Source organism: Jatropha curcas, chromosome 6 (genome assembly GCF_041381405.1).
Source record: "Jatropha curcas cultivar XTBG-Jc1 chromosome 6, XTBG_Jcur_1.0, whole genome shotgun sequence".
NCBI classification, from domain to species: domain Eukaryota; kingdom Viridiplantae; phylum Streptophyta; class Magnoliopsida; order Malpighiales; family Euphorbiaceae; genus Jatropha; species Jatropha curcas.
The window spans coordinates 4,986,185-5,009,932 of NC_143156.1; the positions used below are offsets into that span (position 1 = coordinate 4,986,185).

Below are 23,748 nucleotides of genomic sequence, written 5' to 3' on the forward strand. Positions count from 1 at the left end.
TTGGCTTACTCATTCTGTTGAAGCAGACCTGGCAGAAGGTGTCATTCATGCCAAAACAGCATACCAAGTTTGGACAGACTTCAAAGATCAATTTTCCCAAAAGAATGCACCGGCAATATTCCAAATTCAGAAATCTATTGCAACAATCTCACAAGGCTCTATGTCCGTGGCCTCATATTATACCAAACTCAAAGCTTTATGGGATGAACTCGAAAATTATCGAGATCCCTACACTTGTAATCATGCCAAGGTACATCAGGAACAACTTCAGGAGGACAGGTTGATGCAGTTTCTTATGGGTTTGAATGAATCATATAAAGGGGTAAGGTCAAATATCCTCATGATGACACCATTACCCAACGTACGACAGGCGTATTCCCTGGTAATTCAAGAGGAGACACAGAGACAATTGTCATCAGAACCCGCTGAGAGCTTCACCATTGCCGCGAATATCCAGAGCAAGGCATTCAGGATCAAAAATAACAAAACGTGTGATCATTGCCATCGTTCTGGTCACACAATTGAAGAATGCAGAACTTTGAAATATTACTGCAAATTCTGTGACAAAGGCGGACACACGGAAGATCGCTGTAGGCTGAAAAACAATAAAGGCGGACCACCGCAACAGAATCGAGGTTCACGAAGCAAGCCACAATCTGCGGCAAATATGGCAAAAAATTCGAGCATGAATGATGACAATTCCCTCATGGGTTTTTCGCCTGAATATCTTCAACAATTGGCCAAAGCATTATCTACCATGAATCAGAATTCCTCTTCTGGTAATAGTGATATTTTTGCAAACGCAGCAGGTTTGTTTTCAACATTCATATCTCATGTCAATTCTATTTTTACCAATTCTTGGATTTTAGATAGTGGTGCCACCGATCACATGACGTCGCACCCTTCCCTCTTGTCAAAACGTCAACCATCCTTCTCTCACACAGTAAATTTACCAAACGGCACATCTGCGCCGATTACACACACTGGCAACATGGTTTTCAATCGGGATATAACACTCAAAAATGTCCTATGCGTACCCACTTTTCGTTTAAACTTAATATCAGCCAGCAAAATTACAAAAGATCTTAATTGTTCTGTCACCTTTTTTCCTGACTCATGTATTTTGCAGGACTTAACGACGGGGAAGATGATTGGCTGGGGTAAACAACATGGGGGACTCTATTACATGATGCAGGATTCCATTTCTCCAGCTTCCTTCCAAGTCTCAAATAGTCCCGATTTATGGCATTCACGCCTCGGACATGTTTCTTTTTCTCACTTCAAATTACTTTCCTCTTCATTACCAATTAATAAAGAAACAGTCTCATTTCACAATAATTGTAGTATTTGTCCTCTTGCAAAACAAACGAGATTGCCTTTTCCAATTAGTTCTATCACAACTAAAATTCCATTTGAATTATTACACTGTGATGTATGGGGACCTCATAAAGTTCCTTCGCATTCTGGGGCACGTTTTTTTCTCACCATAGTTGACGATTTTACTCGTTGTACTTGGGTTTTTCTTATGAAACAAAAATTAGAAACATCCGACTTACTCATCAAATTTATTCAGTTTACAAAAACACAATTTAACACTTCCGTTAAAATCATTCGCACAGATAATGGGAGTGAATTTCAGCCTTTACAAAATTTCCTTCTCAATCAAGGCATCGAGTTCCAAAATACATGTGTTTATACTCCACAACAAAACGGAGTAGTCGAACGCAAGCATCGTCACATACTAAATGTGGCACGTTCTTTATTTTTTCAATCACATGTACCTCTTAAATTCTGGGGGGAATGTATTCTTACAGCTGTATATTTAATTAACCGGCTTCCAACTCCTCTTTTATCTAATCAATCACCATATGAAAAGCTCTACAAAAGGCCACCCTCACTTGATCACTTGCGAATTTTTGGTTGCCAGTGCTACGCAACCAACGTTCACCCAAAAGGAAAATTCGATCCCCGTGCCATTAGGTGTGTTTTTATGGGATATCCTCATGGCAAAAAAGGTTATAAATTATATGACCTCTCTACACAAAAATTCCTTATTAGCAGAGATGTCTACTTCCAAGAGGATATTTTTCCTTTTGCGTCTCCAATTAATATGCAGTCATCACAATCTTCTCCTAATCCTGTGGCACATAATTTTCCTTTATTGCCAATTTTCCCAGAAGCAGAATCCAAGATATCCGAACCACATATTACGTCAGATTCATCCCCACCCCCGCATAATTCAGCGCCATCTACATCTCCACAAGATTCTCCTTTATCTCCAGCGCCATCTCCATCTCCACAATCTCCTCAAAACAACCGCCCTTTGCCCATTAATTCCACTTCGTCATCACCGCAATCTTTTCCTTTGTCAGAATCTTCCAGCTCTTCACCACCTCAACTGAATGACAATTTCCAAAATCTTCGTCGTTCAACTCGCGACCGCCAACCTCCAGCCTGGCATCAAGAGTACTTCATGTCTGCTGCAGTCAATCATTCATCCCCTCGCACAAGTCCTCATCGAAATACAAGGTATCCTCTGTCTCATTATCTATCTCTTTCACAATTTTCATTATCTCATCGTGCCTATTTAGCCAGTATCACATCCCAGGTTGAACCTACCACCTATTCCCAAGCTGTCCAATTCCCTCATTGGCAAGCAGCTATGGATGCTGAATTACAAGCATTACAGCGCAATAACACTTGGTCTCTTGTTCCTCTTCCCCCCGGTCACAAGCCTATCGGCTGCAGGTGGGTTTACAAAATAAAATATCATTCTGATGGTACAATTGAGCGATATAAAGCTCGCCTCGTTGCAAAAGGATATACACAGGTAGAAGGTCTCGACTACAAAGAAACCTTTTCTCCTACAGCAAAAATGACAACTCTTCGTTGTTTACTTACTATTGCTGCTGCCAGAAATTGGTTTACTCATCAATTGGATGTACAAAACGCTTTTTTACATGGAAATTTGCAGGAAATTGTCTACATGGAACTGCCTCCCGGATTACGCCGACAGGGGGAGAACATGGTTTGTCGGCTCAACAAGTCCCTTTACGGGCTAAAACAAGCATCCCGTAATTGGTTTTCTACCTTTTCTGAGGCATTGGAATCCGCCGGTTTTGCACAGTCAAAAGCAGACTACTCCTTATTTACCAAACAACAAGATACATCCTTCACTGCAGTACTTATTTATGTAGACGACATCCTTGTGACAGGGAATAGTATGCAAGAAATCATGGCCCTTAAACAATTCTTATTCAAGAAATTTTTAATCAAGGATCTGGGAAAGCTTGGTTATTTTTTGGGTATAGAATTTTCTCATTCTAAAAAGGGTATTTTATGTCCCAACGCAAATATGCGCTAGATATTTTGGAAGATTCTGGCCATACAGGTTCACGACCGGAGAGCTTCCCAATGGAACAAAATGTTAAATTAACACTCACAGATGGAGAAAAATTACATGATCCAACAAAGTACAGACGATTGATCGGTCGGTTGATCTATTTAACGGTAACGAGACCGGATATTGTTTATTCTGTCCGCACATTATCTCAATACATGCATGAACCAAGAAAACCACATTGGGAAGCAGCCATTCGGGTTTTAAAGTATATTAAAAGTACTCCGGGACAAGATTTGCTGTTGCCGCGCGAAAATAATTTGAAATTGTCAGCCTTTTGTGACTCAGATTGGGCAGGTTGTCGTACAACACGACGTTCCATTTCAAGTTATTGCATATTTCTGGGAAATTCATTAATCTCATGGAAGTCAAAGAAACAAACTAATGTTTCTAGGTCTTCGGCAGAAGCAGAATACAGATCTATGGCAAATACATGCCTTGAGTTGACTTGGATCCATTATTTGCTTCGTGATCTAAGAGTAAGTCAGATGGAGCCGGCATCTTTGTTTTGTGATAATCAAGCAGCATTACATATAGCGGCGAATCCTGTTTTTCATGAACGAACAAAACACATCGAGATAGATTGTCACATTGTTAGAGAGAAGTTGCAGTCAGGATTGGTCAAACCACAATATGTTCCTACACGATTACAGTTAGCAGATATCTTCACAAAGGCTTTGGGACGTGAACAATTTGAGTTCTTGAGAAGCAAGTTGGGAATACAGAACATACACTCTCCAACTTGAGGGGGAGTATTAAGGAAAATATTAATCAGTTAATTGTAATTAACTTTACCATCTGTCATTGTATATCCTTTCTATAAATACGAGATTGACATAGCTTAATTACAGGATGAGATAGCTTAATTATAGGATGAGATTGATACTTGTACTTGTATAAATTATGCAGTTTTCTAATGAACAACACAACACTGTAAACCTTTATCTTTTTCTTTATTTTAGACTTTTTACAAGAATCAATCTGTCAACAACTCTATCAACAGCACCAAAGTAAGTATCACCCCAAGATCTTCTGATCGTAAAAATCAGAAATGGAACCAATAAACCCGCAGCAAATCCCAATCCAACGCTCAAGTAAAACCATCTATCTACCAAGCCATCACCATTATCGGAGTCAACAATTCTTTTTGCCTTCCGAATCGCTTGTCCTTGAATCATCATGTGAATACTTTATGGCGAGAGGACCTCCACATAGACATGGGTTTCCACCATAACAAGATGCATCAAAGTTGCCATCTGATTCGTGTAGGGTATTACACCTGACAAGTTGTTGTTTGACACATCGAGATACGACAAAGCTGTTATTGAAGACATGCTCGCTTGAATTGCACCCGAGAGGCTATTATCTGAGAGATCAAGTGACAACAACTGATGTAATTCTGAAATGCTCTATGGAATTTCCCCACTGATATGGTTTATTGACAAGTTTAAAACCAGTAAACCAATTAATTTTGTTATTTCTTCGGGTAATTCTCCAGATAAACTGTTACTTGAAAGGTCTATACTTGTTAGAAGGGAAAGAGTTTTAGTGTATTCAAGAGGCTGGCCATACCTGTTCACAACAAAGCTTTCTTGGTAGTTTTTCCAACGATAGCCTTCTCCATACAATAAATAAGTGTTCACAAGTCGTTGTTAAGCCATGCCTTTGAGATTACCAAAACTAGCAGGAATCTTGCCGTTTAATGCATCATTTGCAAGATCTAAAACTTGAAGGGAACTCAAGTTCGAAATTGCTGGAGGAATTTCTCCGGAGAAGTCATTTGATCTTAGGCCAAGTATTCTAAGATGTGGGAAAGCTTCTCCGACCCATGGTGGAATATTTCCTGCAAAATTATTGTTTCCAAGATCTAGAGTTTCGAAACTTGACAAATTCCGAAGCGTGGACGGGATTTCTCCTGAGAACCTGTTGCCCTTAGGTGAAGAGTTCGAAGCAGATGTAGTTCACTTAGAGAGCTTGGAATCTCACCAGATAAGTTGTTGTTTTGAAGGTCTAGGGCAGAAAGCCCTGAAAAATTCCCTATGCTTGAAGGAATGCTTCCTATGAAATGGTTTCTTGAAAGATCAATGACTCGAACTGACTTCAACTTTCCAATAGAATTTGGGATTTCAACAGTCATTTGGTTATTGGAAAGAGAGAAGAAATACATGATTTTACTAATGTTGCTAGGAATAGAACCTGAAAGTCAGTTACTAGAAAGATCTAATCGAATAAAATCACTTAGAAGAGGAGGAATAGGTCCATAAAAGAGGTTCGAACTCAAATCAATTAGTTCTAAGTTTGTGTTTAATAGATTTGGCAATTGACCTTCTAAATGATTGAATGAGATATTTAACAAGGACAAAGTGCCTGACATGTTCCAAAACCAGTTTGGTATGGAATCTGAAATACTCGCATTAGGGAGTTATACATACTCCAATTGTTTTTGAAATCTAAGCCATGTTGGAAATGAAGTACCCAGATGGCATGAGCCCAGGTATAGATAGATGAGCTGGAATGGAGGGATCCAATCTGAGCTGACATTGAAAATGAATGAGTTTTCAGACAAATCCAATGAATCCAATTTAGTTGGCGTTGAGAAATGAACTTCTGAGATAACACCTGACAATTCATTCATGGAAACATCTAGAAAATTCAAATTTGACAGCTGGCCTAAACTATCTGGGAGAGTACCATTTAGTTTATTTGCTCGCAGTTGGAGTTCAGATAAATTTTGAAAATTCCCTAAAGAAGCAGGAATAGGACCTTCAAGTGAGTTCGATGATAGGTCAAGCTCAACGAGATTTTTAAGCTCGCCTAACCAATTTGGCAAGTGACCAACCAAATGATTTTCTCCTGCCAATAATTTCTGCAAATTAGGAAAGGGACTTTTAGAAGAACAATTTTCTTCCCTAAAGAAATTCAGGTAAACTTCCTGTCAGGTTATTTAAGGACAAGTCAATATATTGCAAGTTACAGAGTTTTCCAATTGAACTTGGAATACCAACCTTGACACCATTGAGAAACAAATCAAGATATGTAAGGGAGCTCATTTTTGCGATCGAGGCAGGAAGTCTTCCATGTATCTTGTTATAAGCAAAATCAAGAACTTGTATCTTTTCCCAACTTCCTCTAAGTAGTTGGGAGCAACTTGCTCTGAGATCGAGATTTCCACCAAGTTTCAGTAACTGCAAATTTGGCAATTCAGTAAAACCAAGTGGCATTCTTCCGAGCAAGCTACAGTCGCTGATATCAACAGATACAATTCTGCTAATATTCACAAGCCAACTAGGTTATTTGGAATTAAGCTCGTTATTACTCAGGTCTAAGACAGCAAGTGAAGTGAAGTTAACAAAAGAAAGTTTCGAGGTAAAACTTGATAAACCACAAAAACGCAAATGTAACTCAGTTAAATATGGAAGCTTATTCAGTTCCTTGACCCATCCCAATCCTCCTTTGAAAGGTCTGAACCAGTCGTATCCAAATATCTCAACGAGACAAGACCAGTCACCCACTCAAAATTATGAACAGTAAAATGAGAAGTGGAAGAGACATCGAGGAACTGCAGCCTTGAGAGGTTTCCAAGATTTGGAGGGATTAGGCCACTAAAACCAGCATCTGCAAGATTTAAATATTGTAAATTCTCCAAAGAAGACAAGAAATCAGGAATTGTGCCATTGAATCTGTTGAAACTCAAGTCCAGATATTTCAAGGACTTGAGTTTTGTCAATGAAGGTCTAATTTCCCCACCAAAGTGAGCACCATTCCAGTCAGAAAAATGGAGGTCAAGTGAAATCACAGCTCCAGAAGTGTTGTCACAATGTACTCCCCACCATTGACAACAGTTGCTAATTTTGTCCCATAAGGAGAGCAAGTTAATAGAATCTTCAAGACCTAGTCTGAGATCAAGAAGAGCTTCTCTCTCAGATGCGTTGCAATCTATAGATTGAGCAAATTCTACTTCTATCAAAGACATTAGGAGCAGTACAAGGCAAAGAAATGCAAATGTCCCCATAAATCCGAATTCAAGGCCCTGTACTGTTTTTTACAAGGGAAAAAGATTTTCTGAGAACCTGAACAAGAAAGTTCATGTTTAGAACATATTTATATTCGAAGAAACTTGGCTTTATTAATAATGTTTGAACCCATCAACAAGCCGACATTTTTAATTGGTTCAACCAAAACCAAAACCAAAACCGATGATGAGATTAATTTAAGGTATCTTAAGGTGGATTCTGGTTATATACAAAAAGCCAAAACCAATACAGCAACTTTTAAAGTTTTTTTGAAAACTATCCTCGAGAAATTATGATACTTCAAATTAGTGTCTGTTTATTCTTTATATAAGTGGTTTATTATTAGATTTTTTATACAAAAATATATAAATATATTAATCTGTATCTCATATCTATATACAGATTCCTCTTACTAAAATTTTTAATTTGATTTATTCTAAAAAAAAAAAGATGGATATGATCAAATTGGGTAATATTACCATCCATAATTATATATTTGAACAATTAGAGAAAAGGAAGGATTAAGCATAGAGGTTTAAGTACTTTCATCAAATTGCAATGTGTCAGGATGGCTTGCTTCTTTTCTAACAGCAGTAACAAAGGCTTACTGATCGATTAATGTTTTAATGTTTTAATGTTTTTTTGTCCGCTCAGTACAATGCGCTTCTTGAAAATCAAATTTATATTTTTTATCCATACTAGATTGAATTTGTTCACTACCTCAACCAATATCTTGTTGGTTAAAGAAATATTATTTTTAATATTACAAGAGTGCGTAATTGATAAAGAAAAGGAGCTTTCATCCTTAATAAATAAATTGATCCGATTGAATTAGATATATTGACAATATATGGTGGACTCTACTAATACATTGTGGGAATAATAATATGGGAAATAAATAACCTTGACGTGGAGAAGGGGAGACACGAAAGTAACTCACATGGTTCGAGTCTTGAAGCGAATATTTCTGCCACAATGAAATGCATATTTCACGGATGTTTGATGTTTGAATGAGACTTAGAAGTTCATGCAAATTAGTCATGTAGCTGTGTGTTACGCAGTATGTAATAGTTATAAATACTACCACTGAAGTTGATTCAGGGTCTCTTTGGCAATACCAGTGGTTCTAGTATTAGTTATTTATTTTAATAGTTCTTAGTTGTTTTAATAGTTGTTAATTAATAGATATTAACGGCTAGGTGTTAGCTGTTTAAATAGTGGTTAAAAGCGAAAATGTTCGATAAAAACAACTGTTTGATTAGTAATAAATTTAAAATGACAAAAAAATAATATTGAAATATTCACCTAGAATTTTCAATTAAATTCATTATAAAAAAATAATTTCACTATACCTAAATTTTCATAATGTAAGGGAGCAAAAATTGAAAGTTCACTATTTTATAAATAAAATGGGAAATTTTTAATATTTTAGGTTATAACATTTTTTATTTTTAATATTTGTTTGAGTTTAAATACGGATATATAAATAACTTTTTTTTTCTTTTTCTATCAATATAAATAAGCCAAATATAAAGATAATAAAATAAGTAATGTGATAACAGAAGATTTTTATATTAGTTAAGGATAAGGATAAGGATAAGAATAAGGTTGTAAAACAAAATTTAGTAAATAAGTGAAACATTAAACGTTAGGTTAAATAACGTTTTAGAAAACACTCCACGAGAATGAATACTCTTAAAGTAATTTCTATCGTGATAAAATGCTTCAATCATGATGAACCCTAGAACTAGAATACTCCATTTGCTCCGTAAATGAATGAAACATACTTTTGTGTTGATTGAATTTAGTTAACTGACAGGTCAATATATTGCAAATTCTAGAGTTTTCCAAGGTTCGGAGGAATTATAGGCCACTAAAACGAGCATTTGATAGGTTGAGATATTGTAAATTCTCCAAAGAAGACAACAAATCAGGAAGTTCTGCCATCGAATGTGTTGAAGTTGAAACTTAAGTCCACATATTTCAAGGACTTGAGTTTTGTCAGTGAAGGTCTAATCTCTCCACTCATGTTCCAGAGTGCTCACCTGCCAGAACAATCATGGCCTAATGGATGAGGATTGTGCAGGTCAATTATAACAACAGTTCCTGTAATATTGTCGCATAATATGCCCCGCCATTGACAGCAATTGTTCCCTTTCCACGAGGAAATCCAATTCTCAGATCAATCTTCGATACCCATTTTGAAGTCAATGAGAGATTCTCTATCAGATTGATTGCAGTCCACCATCTGAGCATTTTCATTGAGAGCAAATATTCCTGTTACCAAACAGATAACGGGCAATACGATTCAAAGATGTGAACTTGCTTCCGTAACAAATACACAAGCTTTTTAAACTTCTGAAAGCCACAAACTATGTTTACTCAATATATTGTGAGTCCATGTGAGTGAAATGGGAGGAATTTTCACTTTTTGCAGAGAAAGTAAAGCCTGAACTTTCATTGGTAAAACTACATAAATAAATAAATTTTACAAAACATTGTTAGACTGAAGACTACAGATATATAAATTATATCATATTATCTGTCTTACAGAATGGTTTGAAATTGCACTATATTATGTCTAGGAAGTGGAAGTAAATGAACTTTTAATTTTGAATTTATTTCAAATATGAATGCATGAAATTTTAATTAATATCTTTGTTTTAAATTATAGCATATTAAACATAAAAAAATTGTTTATAAATTAATTTTATATGAAATTCATTTATAAATAAATGTCATTTTTTTTATATTAACTGAGTTTGTGTTAAAGTTTTAACCCAAGCATAATAGTGCGATCCATAAAAGTAATTTTTTAAGATGAACCCTACATTTAATTTGAGGATGGAGAATGCACTTACTCTCGAAATTGCAATTTAATATAATAAATTTAATATAATACATATATTAAAGAAAAAAAGTCAAAATAGAGTGCAAAAATAAGTAGTAACAGTATTAGGCAAAGAAAGGAAAGAGCATTCATCAGCTTTCTCAGTAAATTCAATTGTAACAACATTAATGTGTTGACCTGATATGATTATGAAATTCTTTTTTTAGTCTCTAACATGCCAGCTACTTGCAGGCCATATTGCCTCCATGTTTGAAAGGACAAATAACATTTGATTTTCAATTTTTTCCATATATTTTACTTGCATAACCTTATCAGCCTTGCTAAAATATTTGCAGCTCGTTGACCTCTATATAATTTACGTTAATTAACTTATCTTTTTTATTCTTTTTCCACCAAGGAAGTTCAAACTTTGACTCTCATACAGAACATTCTTGCAAATCAAGGAAATCATTCTTAAATATCAAGAAACCAAAGACCGTAACGAATGAGGCATTCTTGGTTTGTTTTAATCAACAGTTTTATTTTTTAGCTAATAATGGGGAGAGCTTCATTTCTTGGTGTGATTCTTGCAATTCTTTGTGTTCTGACCAGAGATTTTGGCTGTAATGGAGATAATATTTTCAAGAACTGTACAAAATCTGACCTTGAAGCTCTTATTGATTTCAAAAATGGCCTTGAAGATTCTGGAAAAGGGCTTTTATCATGGCAAGGAAGCAACTGTTGTCAATGGAAAGGAATTAGGTGCAATAATAGAACTGGAGCTGTAATTTCCATTGATCTCCATAACCCATATCCAGTAAGTTCTGCATATTCTTTAAGTACAAGCAAAATTGAAATGTGGAACTTGAGTGGAGAGATTAGACCTTCATTGCTAAAACTTAAGTCTTTACAATACTTAGACTTAAGTTTTAACACATTTAATCAAATCCCAATTCCCGAATTCTTAGGCTCATTGCAAAATTTGCAATATTTAAATCTATCAAAAGCTGGATTTAGAGGCGCAGTTCCTCCAACTTTAGGGAACCTGTCCAGCTTGCAGATTCTTGATATTTCTTGTGACTTCTTTTCAGGTCTTTATGTTAATAGTTTTAACTGGGTTAATGGTCTTATGTCAATAAAATATCTTTCTATGAATGGAGTTGACCTTTCCATGGTAGAATCTACTTGGGTTCAGGTATTAAACATGCTCCCATATTTAACTAGTCTGCATCTTTCAAATTGTGGCCTATCTAGCTCTGTTTCATCTCTTCGCCATGTTAATTTTACTTCACTTTCTTTTATAGACCTTAGTTTTAACAACTTTAACTCTTTCTTCCCCAGTTGGCTTGCAAATGTTAGCAACCTAGCCTATATTGATCTTAGTAATAATGGTTTTTATGGTAGAATACCGCTTGGTTTTAGTGAGCTTCCAAATCTTCAGTACTTGAATCTTGCTATGAACAACAATCTCTCTGCGAGTTGCTCTCAGATGTTTCAAGGAAGTTGGAAGAAAATTGAGGTTCTTAATTTTGCTATGAATAAATTACATGGTAGACTCCCTTCTTCTATAGGAAACATGTCAACCCTTATTGATTTTAATATGTTTGTCAATAATGTTGAGGGTGGGATTCCTAGTTCCATTAGTAAACTCTGCAAGCTACAAAATTTTGATCTCTCTGGCAATAATTTGACTGGAACTTTGCCTCGAGCACTTGAAGGAACAAATTGTCTTCCAGATAGTCCTTTGCGTAGTTTGATGTATTTGAAACTAACCAGTAACCATTTAGTAGGCAATTTGCCAGATTGGTTGGGTCAGCTTGAAAACCTTGTAGAATTATCTTTAGGCAATAACTTGTTCCAAGGCCTAATCCCTGCTTCTTTGGGAAACTTAGAAAATCTTACCATTTTGACACTTGCAAGGAATGAACTTAATGGGACTGTTCCTGATAGTTTTGGAAAACTATCTCAATTGTCTACTTTTGATGTTTCTTTTAATTATTTGACAGGTTATATATCTGAAGCTCATTTTTCAAGGCTTAGTAACCTGAAATTCTTGTTCTTGGCTTCCAATTCATTGATTTTCAATGTTAGTTCCAATTGGGTACCTCCATTTCAGGTTCAAAATCTTGATATAGGTTCATGTCATTTGGGTCCTCCTTTTCCAGCTTGGCTTAGGAATCAAAAGAAGCTAGCATTTCTTGATATTTCAAATGCTAGCATCTCTGACACCATACCCAATTGGTTTTGGGAAATTACTTCAAACTTGTCACTGTTAAATGTTTCTTTTAATCAGTTGCAAGGCCAAATCCAAAATCCATACAATGTAGCTCCATTTGCAGATGTTGATTTCAGCTCAAACCTTTTGGAAGGACCTATTCCACTTCCAACTGTGGAGATTGAGTTACTAGACCTCTCAAAAAATCACTTTTCAGGTCCTATTCCTCAAAATGTAAGTGAATCCATGCCAAATTTGATTTTTCTCTCTCTTTCAAATAACCAATTGATAGGAAATTTGCCAGCCTCAATGGGAAATATGTTGTCTCTTCAAGTCATTGATCTCTCGAACAACAAATTAACAGGAGGCATTCCTGCAAGCATAGGGAATTGTTCTTTCTTAAATGTTTTAGACCTTAGCAACAATAATCTATCTGGGATGCTTCCAGTTTCATTGGGTCAATTAAACCAGCTCCAGTCACTTCACTTAAGCAACAACAAGCTTACAGGAAGCTTCCCTTCATCTTTTCAAAATTTATCGAGCTTGGAAACCTTGGATCTCGCAAACAATGGACTATCAGGTAAAATTCCACAGTGGTTTGGAGTTGAAGTTTCCTTTTCAAAGCTTAGAATTCTCAGGTTAAGGTCAAATGCAATTTCTGGTGAAATTCCCTCCACTCTGTCAGATTTAAGCTCATTGCAGGTCCTTGACCTAGCACTGAACAATTTAACAGGCAGTATTCCAGTCACCTTTGGAGGATTTAAAGCCATGTCTCGCAAGCAATACATAAATCAATATCTACTCTATGGGAAGTACAGAGGTGTCTACTATCAAGAAAGCTTAGTAGTGCATATAAAAGGGGGACCTCAAAAATACACCAAAACTCTTTCCTTAGTCACTTGCATAGACCTTTCAAGCAATAATTTACATGGAGAGTTTCCAGATGAAATCACAAAACTAGTGGGCTTAGTTGCTTTAAATTTATCAAGAAACCAAATCATCGGTCGGATTCCTGAAAGCGTTTCAAGATTGCGGCAATTGTCATCTCTTGATCTTTCAAGCAATAATTTCTCAGGTGCAATACCTTCCAGCATATCTACTTTATCATTTTTATCCGTCTTGAATTTGTCGAAGAACAACTTCTCCAGTATGATCCCTTACACTGGCCAAATGACCACTTTTGATGCTTCATCTTTTGCTGGGAATCCTGGTCTTTGTGGAGCACCACTAGTCCTCAAGTGCCAAGGTGATGATTCAGATAAAGGAAGGATTATTAGAGATGACAGTATCGATAATGATGGCTTTATCGATAAGTGGTTTTACTTAAGTGTTGGGGTGGGATTTGCAGCTGGCATTCTGGTTCCTATGTTTATACTGGCGATCAAGAATTCGTGGAGGGAGGCCTACTTCAGTCTTGTGGATAAATTTGTTAATGGACTGCATTGTCACAGAGGATAAATATTTTTCTCCAGTTTTCTTCTTGCAAATGCAAATTGTATAGTCATGTAATTTAGTTTTCATCTGTATGTTAAATGTCATGAGACTTTTCTTGTGAACTTTGAAGCACATTCTTAGTTCATGGAGGCAGATTTTTAAAATTTATGGAAGTTTCTCTTTGTTCTTGCTTCTACACAAGCAGAAAATGTCAACGAAATTTTAGTTATATTTTGTACTATCTCAAGTCAATACTATGGAATTTGTTGTATTTATACAGGAATTGAGCTGAAAAGATCAAGCCTTTATTTATCCAAGAAAATGAAATTTGAGCAAATAAAAAGGAACTTAATCAACCACTTTGCTGAATTCTTCTTCGTCTACCTATTAATAAATTAACAACTGTATCCACAGAGGTAAAGTATGGATCACCCCAAGATCTTCTGATTGAAAAAGTAACAAAAGGAACCAATAAACCTACAGCAAATCCCAACCCAATACTCAAGTCAAACCACTTACCAGGCTTGGTTGTCTTTTCGTCATCTGAACCAGCATTGTTGCTGCCATTGTTTGAAACATCAGGTAGACATTTTAGAAGTGGTTCGCCGCATAGATCAGAGTTCCCAGAAAAAGAAGGTGCACTAAAAGTTGTCATTTGACCTTCATAAGGAATTTTCCCTGATAAACTATTATCTGACAAATTCAGATATGCTAGAAAGGTCATTGAAGACATACACGAAGGAATTGGACCGGAAAGCATATTACTTGAGAGATCAAGAGATAACAATTGATGCAGTTCTGAAATGTTCTTGGGAATTTTTCCACTGATATAGTTTCTTGACAAGTTCAAAAACTCCAAACCAACCAATTTGGTTATTTCTTCAGGAATCACCCCATATAAATTGTTCCCAGAAAGATCTATGCTAGTTAAAAGGGAAAGAGTTTTTGTATATTCAAGAGACTGTCCTTTCACATTCACAACTAAGTTTTCTTGAAAGAAATGTCCTGTATAAGGTCCAGTGAACAGGTAATGACCATTAAAGAAATAATGATTTAAATTTTTTTGCTTAGTCATGGCTTTAAGACTACCAAAGCTATCAGGAATGCTGCCATTCAATTCATTTTCTGCCAAGTCCAAAACTTGCAAGGAACTCAAATTTGAAAGTGCTGAAGGAAGTTCACCATAAAAGGCATTTGACCTCAAGCTCAATATTCTGAGATATGGGTAAGATTTTCCGATCCAAGATGGAATATTTCCTGTCAATCTACTGTTTCTCAGGTCTAGAGTTTCCAAATTAGTCAAATTCTGAAAAGCTGATGGGATTTCTCCTGAGAATCTGTTATTGCTTAGATGAAGTGTTTGGAGCAAATTTAATTGGCCTAAAGATGTTGGAATTTCACCAGACAAAATGTTGTTCTGAAAGTCTAACACAATGAGGGAAGAACAATTCCCTATGCTTGAAGGAATTCTACCTGTTAGATTATTCCTTGAAAGATCAATGATTTCAAGTGACAACATTTCTCCAATTGATGCAGGAACTGCACCGGTAAGTTGGTTTTTTGAAAGAGAGAGGAAACCAAGTTTGGCATGATTTTACCAATATTTTCTGGTAAAGGACCAGAAAAATTGTTACTGGAAAGATCTAAAAGCTCAACTTCAACATTTGGAAGAGGAATAGGGCCACAGAAATGATTTGAGCTCATATCAACAATCGCAAAGGGAAATATACTAAATGGATTTGGTAAGTTACCCTCCATAGAATTGAAAGAAACATTTAAGAAATATAGATTGCTTGACATTTCCCAAAACCAATTTGGTATAAAACCTGAAATACTAGCATTTGAGAAATCTACGTAGAAAATCTCCTTTTGAGATTTAAGCCAAGAAGGAAATGAAGGACCTAGAAGGCATGAACCCATACCTAGCAAATTAAGCTGGAATGGTGGCACCCAGTTCGAGCTGACATTCAGAATGAATGAGTTTGCTGATATGGTCAAGGTCTTCAATTTACTTAGCCTCAAAAAATTTACTTCTGATATAATACCTGTCATTTCATTTAAAGAAACATCAAGGATAAACAACTCAGGAATCTTCCCTATGCTATCGGGTAGACTACCGTTGAGTTTATTTGCTTTAAGATTGAGTACATACAAATGCTGCAAGTTTCCAAAGGAATGTGGAATAGGACCTTCAAAAGAGTTATAACCTAATTCAAGTATAACAAGATTTTTGAGCTTTCCTATCCAATCTGGTAATTTACCAACTAATTGGTTGCCAAATAACTCCAAGTGTTGTAAATTAGGCAAAGGACTTTTAGAAGGGCAGTTCTTTGCTTCTTGAAGAAATTCTGGTAAATTTCCTGTCAGGTTATTGAGTGACAGGGCAATATGTTTTAAGTTACAAAGCATACCTATGGAGCTTGGAATTTCACCCTGAATGCCATTACTTGACAAACGCAGATAAATGAGAGAAGTCATATTTCCAAGAGAAGAAGGCAGTCTGCCATGTAATTTGTTGATCGTGAAATCAATAACTTGAATTTTTCTCCAGGTTTCCTTGAATAGTTGAGAGCAACTTCCTGACAGGTTTTCATTTTGATGAAGTTCCAATGACTGTAAATTTGGTAGTTCACCAAAACCCAGTGGAATCCTTCCATACAAGCTGCTACTGCTAATGTCTACAGACACAAGTGTGCTAATATTGACTATCCAATTTGGCAGCTTGGAATTGAAGTCATTATGACTAAGGTCTATAACTTCAAGTGAAGTAAAATTAACGACGGGAAGAGAATAAATGAAACTGGATAGGCCACAAAAAGGTAAATGCAACTCAGTTAAAAATGGAAGTTTGTTTAATGCCTCAACCCATCCTTCTCCAATTTTTGAAAGGTCTACTTGTCCCATCGCTAAATGTTTTAGTGACAGAAGACCAGTCATCCAATCAAAATTTTCAACTGTTAAATCTTGAAAATCAGACGAGATATCAAGGACCTGCAAGTTAGAGAGGTTTCCAAGATTTGAAGTGATGGCACCACTAAAACCAGCATTTGATAGGTTCAGATATTGCAAGTATTCGAAAGAAGACAAGAAATCTGGAATCTTGCCATTGAAAGAGTTAAAACTCAAGTCTAGATATTTTAAGAACTTGAGTTTTGTTAATGAAGGACTAATCTCTCCACTTAAGGTCCAAATTCCATACCTGCCTGAAAAATCAAAACCTGAGGGATTCCGAAGATCAACTGCAACAACAGTGCCTGTAGTGTTGTCGCAGGTTACTCCCCACCAGTGACAGCAGTTGCTTCCTGTCCATGACGAAAGCCGATTATCAGAATCTTCAAGACCCTTTTTGAAATCAAGAAGACCTCTTCTATCTGATTCTTTGCAGTACATTAATTCAGCATGTACCAGACAAACAACTCCTTTTTCCAAACAGGTAAAAAGGAGCAGAATAGACCAAAGAACTGTAAATGTCTGCATTGGATTTACAGTTTCAAGTAAATTTTGTATTCTTTTGCCTTCTCTTACAATCTTTTTTGTTCTTTAATTTCCTTTTTCTTGCAGTTTTGTCTCTTTCTCACATATCAGACACTTTTCTTAAGTTCTTTATATAGAGGAGCACTAGTTGATTCATTTTGCTCCATGTCTGAATTCAGATAATAGTGGTTATGCCACTAACCAATATTCCTTCAGTAGTTGAGATATGTTTATACACTGCTTTTGATAAAGTTGATCATATCTGTACCTTTCAGTGGTTCTTTAACTAAGCTAGGTGACCATTAAAGCAATTTACTTCTAATTGGAACAAAATATTTGGCAGAACATCCTCTGCATATTTTTTTTATCAACTTGCATTGCATTGAAGTGTAAAACAATCCAAAGAACAGAAGAAAGGTTTCCCTTAATTTAAGCATTAAAATGTTATATTTTGTTGATATCAATCATGCAATCTACTAATTATTTCTTCAGTTATATACTAATTAGGATAGGTAGAATTAATCTTTTCCTTTTTGTTTCTTTTTTAGATGCATGACAAAACATACTATGTAGAGATGCATATATATATATATATATATATATATATATATATATATATATATAATTCTCACTTATTTCATCAAATTTGTATTTAGTACAAGCTAAACTTCCAGTTGGAAGGCACAAATTGCCTACCCAAACATTTTACATATGTTTAATGGGGCTGTACCAAAAGAATGTATGTTAAATATTTTTTTTATCTTTTTTAAATATCAGGAGTGGAAGTGCTTTTGTTTGTAGCCACCAAATTGTCAATAGTTCTTTTTCTATATAAGTTATGGTACTAGCCTACTTGGTATCTCTTTTCCCATTTCTACCACCTTATAATTAATTCTATCACATTCTATTAATTAATGCTTACGAATGAATTGAAGTGCTTCCTGTCTTTTGGTTTTAAAAGAAAGGCTAATGAACTATAATGGCTATGCCACTAACCAAAAATTTGATTTGCTAAGGTAGTTAAGGTATGCTTTTACACTGCTTTTGCCAAAGTTGACCATCAAATTATTGTTTGTATGCATTTTGATAATCCAGTGTTGCTTTATGATGCAATACTGTAGAATGAGCAGAAAAAAAATTCCAGAAATCAAAAACTAAAATCTTTTATTGAACTTGTGTTGATGTTATAACATGTGGAATAATTACTTTTTATGAGCTAATGTAATTTGGCACCATTAATTCTTTTCTCAGAGTTTCTACATACAAACCGAGCGAAGATTGATGCTCAAGTCAGTCAGCTCAGCAAAGGGTTAACCCAGTTAGATCAGACCAGCCAAGAAATGTTGATCTTGATTTCTCAATGGCTGAATTTTTTCGGTTAACGATCTGTGCTGGACAGGACAACAGGTCATTTGAACAGCCTGTGCATTACTGCTACTAGTTGCATTATCTATGGAATACTCATTGCGTTTATCTGTCATCTTTTCCAACCATATCTTCAATGCAATCCTTCAGACCACCCACTTCTCTTCATCAACATCAGGAACTGCAACATCTTCTCTCATCAAACCAGCATAATCATCACCTACATGAACTCCAGACTGTGCAAAAAGTTCGACAACTGCAGGCAACATGCCATAGTATCTCTTCAAATTGTTTACTAGTGGTTCACCACTCTGCTTGTCTCGAACATGCCATACATACACTGGTGGAACTAAATCATCAACTGTTGCCTCTTGCCATGCATGTTGGCCGTCCCTCATTTGGTGCTTGTAAGCTTGGCAGTTCCTTACCCTATGACCCCTAGGCCCCACTTGGACCTCTGGACAGTATCCACAAGTATGGACTGCATACTTCTGCATAAGTTTTGTGGCTCCGGACTGCATTTTCTTCCATGCCTCCATGCCTTGAATAGCAATACCTACAAAGGTTCCAGAAAATAGGAATTCGTATTTCAAACAACTTTCAAATCCTAAAATAAACTTCGCAAGGATATACAAATCCTATTTCAAGAACTGATTGAAGAACAAAGGAAAAAAGAAAGAGGACCTTTTAAATCATTAGAATTGAGATCTGTAGATTCCTCATTTTCACCCAAATTCTTTCTTCTTTCCCAAAATCCACCAGTTGTTATGTCTTTCCCAGGTGCATCTTCTTCTTTGGGGAACCTACGCTCAAAGTCTATAATCTTGCCTGCAATGCTATAAGCAGGGAAGGTCCTTCTCCTTGTTGGATACTCTGGTATATCAACGCCCCCTTGTATGCACAGTTCCACAATTGCTGGAATTCGATCCACTAAGAGCTGCTCGTTATGAGAAACAGCTCTTCCTAGCCTATCATATAGATGAAAAGATTCAACAAGTGGAAAAACATTTTCCATGCCCCCAATTCTCCAACTATGTTCTTTGTTTGCCAGGCTACCGATCATGTTGCATGTCCTGATCTTATGCGGTGGACCACCAACATGAACTTCTCCACATACACTGCATACACAAGTTAACAACACACAAGATGAATTTTATGAATACACATTAAACCTTGTTTATTTATCACGCACACACACAAAAAAAAAAAAAAAAAAAAAAAAAAAAAAAGTGCGTATATGCTATGTGCAGAATGCACCCCCATTTCTGTAGTTTTCTGTTTCAATAATTTAACAATATTATTTTATCAAATGGTTCAGATTCAAATCTTAATGATCGTATTTGGTCACTTTAAAAGAGCATTAATACCCATATTTCTATATTTGTTTTTTATTTTTTAAGCCGTGGTATCCATATCTAAATTGATCTTAAGTAAACCAAATTTTCCAATTAGAAGGGGAAAATCATACCATATAGCAATTAATCAACAATGACGGATCAAATGACTCAAAAGATTAAACGATAGCAGAAAACAGAACCACTCGAAGAATGCATTCTAAAGCTCTCAATTTCAGGTACTTTGATGATGATATAAAAATTGAGCCTTTTACCTGCATGAGTATAAAGTAATGCTTTGAACAACCCTTGAAACACAAGAGATAAGTTTAGCTCTAGCAGCATAGACTTCATGAGCAACTGGAATTAATTCCTTGACCAACAATCCATTTTCAGGTGGCCTCAAAATCCTTTCACGCGCCAACTGCTTATCTTTCTTCAACAATCTAGCTTTCCGCTTGAGTTCATTAACGCTTGTCACCCATGGCTTCCTTTCAGATTTCTTAAGCTTTCTTGGAAGCTCCGTATAATTAGTTGATCCAGTAGAATACAAAGCACAGCTATACCTTAAATCACTATTACAAACTTCACAAAAATTCTGCATAACCAGCTCAAGCAAGTTCATGACGTTTCTAACACGACGACCCAACATTGCTGCTTACGAGAACTTGTTGACAAACTGTAATTCTAGAAGTTTAGCATTTCAACAAACGCTGGATTGCAAAGAACTAATAATGGCATCAGTAATTCGTTATGGCATTTCATCTAATAGATGGAGTGCAGTGCATGAAACGAGGCCAGATATCGAAACTGTACTGGGGGCATTTACAATTCTTCCTATGGAGAAAAAGAAAGCGAAGAAATTTTGTCAAAGGACGCGCCTTTACGGCTTTGATATATGGAGAGAAATTTAGTTTGATGCTATCAATACGAACTAGGAAGGAAGAAGAAAGGAGATACGTCTTACCGGCGGGTTGATGGCCATCCGGCCCAAACCCATATTGTAAATCTACGAATAATATAATAAAAAAATAAAAAAAAAAATAAAAAAAAACCCTCAAATGGACAATCGCGCAATCCGGTTTAAGATTAAATCGAATCGGCTCAAGTTAAACAATTCAAAAATTTTAAAGGAAATTGAAATGAACTGAAACAATTTATCGAATTAAATTAAACTAATTTAAGCCAATCCAGTGCAGTTTATTTATTTATTTTACTTAATTTTTAAAGATTTTAAAAAATAAATTGATTCAAATTTTTCTTTCTTTTTCTCAATAGAAACCAAAACTGAGGTTTTCTGTGTTGGAAAGTTCATCTTATGTTGATTAGTTAACAAAATAAAAAGAAAGAGTTGTGATAAGTGGATCCAAATCGAGCACGGACACAGTTTTTAAACCGTCAGTTTTTTTATTAAAAAGGTAAAATCGAAATCAAATTGATTTTAAACGGTTATCTAAAATGGTTTTAAAATTGCCGATTTTAATTTTATTCCACTTTTGAACTGAAATTAGATAATTTATTTAAATGTTTTAAAATTCTTTTTTTAGATTTATAGCTTCAATAAATAATAATAATGAATATTAGTATTAAAAAAACTAAACTAATTTAATAAAAAATTTTAAAATTCTTTTAAAAAATTATAATAAAAAAAACAAATTCTCTCTAAGGTTGAGATGGATGACAATGATCTCTTCTTTCTTAACTAAAGGTTTTGAATTTGAGCCCGAGTATGGAGTCCTTTTAAACACTCAGAATGGAGCGCTTTCCTCTCTTTGCGGGTCCACTTGACATGAATCCGGATTAATCAAATAAGTGGACTTTAGACCAACAAGTAAGAAGTTTCTTTTAAAAATATATTTTTGAATCTGACCAACAAATAAGAAGTTTTTTTTTAAAAATATGTTTTTTATAGTTTGGAATCGGAATATAGCATGCACTGAGCTATGGGCCCTAGGAGCAAATTAATCAAATCAAATTCAATTATATATTTATTGAGCTTATAATTAGTTGATTTACCTTTAACACAAAATGACCTAAATCATTTTAGTTGATTCACCCTTTACATTATATGTCTTTTTAGTTAATTGTATTTATCTGATGCGGAATTACCTACGTACTCCAACAAAGAGAGAGTCAGAGAGATAAAAGAGATTCAGGTGTGGTTGGTATTGATTTTGGGCTATTGAAACGGTGCATCGCAATAAATATTGGCTGTTGAGTTAAGTTAACCAAAGGGTTATTTGGATCTCGCCGCTTATAATTTTATGTTGAGAAAATTAACTCTTATTTATCATTTAGGATGCAATTATCACCATAGTTTATTATTAGAGTGGCCGTGGAACAAAGATGATTTTACGGTAAAATTGTAACATTCTATAAAGTTGACGGTGAAAGTGTACATTACGTCACATGTAGTCTACAGAGTTATTTTAATCATTGAACTTTTCAATAACATTTATTGGCCGAACAATTACTATAAAATTAGATTTAGAATAGAGAAATTGTAGATAATATAATAATTTTTTTTTTAGTTGCAGATAATATAAATATTTTTTATTACATGTAAAGAAAAACTATATATAGTTATAAAAATTGATATAAAAAAAACACAGAGTTACGAAATTCTTGATAAATAAATTTGTAGCTAGCTGGTATTCAATACTTGACTTCTCTGCTTTATTGAAAGCAGCACAAAACATTTCATGTGCCATTACCGTCTAAAACAAAACAAATAATAATATTAAAAATAGTAATCCCATCTTCAGGATACTATCGTTTCAAAATTTGATATTATGAAATGAACACATCTCTGAAACCAACTACAAGAAAAAGAAAACTACTAACATTAACCCAAGCTTGGAGGAAGCGCTCCAGGCGACGGCGGCGGAAATATGACCACCACCAACCCCACGTATACGACCATTGCTATATCTACTTCCTCGGCCACCACCTCTACCACCGCCGCCACCTCTACCACCACCACCTCTGCCTGTTCGAGCTTCTGCTGATGTTAGCATCAAAGCAATGACTAAAACGAGAAGAATTATCAATGCCACGCCTGATGCTGAGACTTTGTTCGTCTTCATCGCTGAAAATCAAGAACCTAAACTGTTAATCCAAGAAAGCTTACTTAGTTTATATTTTATATAGCTTAATTGAAAATCAATTAAAGGTTGGTTCAGTATACTCAAATTTATATATATATATATGTAAAAATTTATATTTATTGAAATATAATTCTGATTAAAAATTAAATTCTGATCAATAAGATGGAAAATACAAGATATAATTCAGAACATCAAGAGAAATACACAACTATTTTCAATGAAGTTTATGATTAAAATTAAAAAAAGAAAAAGAAAAAGGAATAATTAATTCAAGAATCACAAGGGAAATACAAACTAATTTCTAAAGAGTATGACATGAAAAATTCAAGTCACCTGTTCACTCTGAATGATGGTACGATTTTATTAGGGTGTGATTATATCTCGGCGCAACTGGTTTCACTGCATGTGATTGAAAGGCAATAGAGAAAATCAGTTAATTCGATCAGTTGTTTTTCTGTCTGGCTCTCTGGAGTGAGATGATAATTCTCCAGATATTATTTTGGATGATGCAATGAATATATAATCTCATTCAAAAAAGAAATGGATTTGCATATTCGAGAGGGTAAATTTTATTTG

General features: G+C 35.2%; 2 protein-coding genes, 1 long non-coding RNA gene and 2 pseudogenes across 3 annotated transcripts; 1 reads left to right on the forward strand and 4 right to left on the reverse strand.

Moving 5' to 3' along the window:
* Positions 1-4,334: 4,334 nt before the first annotated feature.
* On the reverse strand, positions 4,335-7,434 carry LOC149495354 (receptor-like protein EIX2; annotated as a pseudogene).
* A 3,357-nt stretch (positions 7,435-10,791) lies between these two features.
* On the forward strand, positions 10,792-13,918 carry LOC149495355 (receptor-like protein EIX2). The gene has a single exon (XM_089723310.1). The coding sequence runs from the start codon at positions 10,800-10,802 to the stop codon at positions 13,914-13,916; it is 3,117 nt and encodes a 1,038-aa protein (XP_089579436.1). The 5' UTR covers positions 10,792-10,799; the 3' UTR covers positions 13,917-13,918.
* A 222-nt stretch (positions 13,919-14,140) lies between these two features.
* Positions 14,141-17,458, reverse strand: LOC149495356 (receptor-like protein EIX1; annotated as a pseudogene).
* A 1,046-nt stretch (positions 17,459-18,504) lies between these two features.
* On the reverse strand, positions 18,505-21,070 carry LOC105636012 (APO protein 3, mitochondrial). Its single transcript, XM_012219175.4, has 3 exons — positions 20,341-21,070; positions 19,416-19,849; positions 18,505-19,287 (listed from the first exon to the last, which is right to left on the reverse strand). The coding sequence occupies exons 1-3, from the start codon at positions 20,715-20,717 to the stop codon at positions 18,878-18,880; spliced, it is 1,221 nt and encodes a 406-aa protein (XP_012074565.1). The 5' UTR covers positions 20,718-21,070; the 3' UTR covers positions 18,505-18,877.
* A 1,617-nt stretch (positions 21,071-22,687) lies between these two features.
* On the reverse strand, positions 22,688-23,748 carry LOC110009693 (uncharacterized). Its single transcript, XR_002284572.3, has 2 exons — positions 23,506-23,748; positions 22,688-23,153 (listed from the first exon to the last, which is right to left on the reverse strand). It is a non-coding gene; the product is annotated as an uncharacterized LOC110009693 (long non-coding RNA).

Bases quoted from the DNA above. Each gene is read 5' to 3' on its own strand.
- LOC149495355 (XM_089723310.1), top strand. From the start codon at position 10,800: ATGGGGAGAGCTTCATTTCTTGGTGTGATTCTTGCAATTCTTTGTGTT.
- LOC105636012 (XM_012219175.4), bottom strand. From the start codon at position 20,717: ATGTTGGGTCGTCGTGTTAGAAACGTCATGAACTTGCTTGAGCTGGTT. The intron at 19,850-20,340 runs GTAAAAGGCTCA...TTGTGTATGCAG, and splicing joins ATTACTTTATACTCATGCAG to TGTATGTGGAGAAGTTCATG. The intron at 19,288-19,415 runs GTCCTCTTTCTT...GAACCTTTGTAG, and splicing joins CAATTCTAATGATTTAAAAG to GTATTGCTATTCAAGGCATG.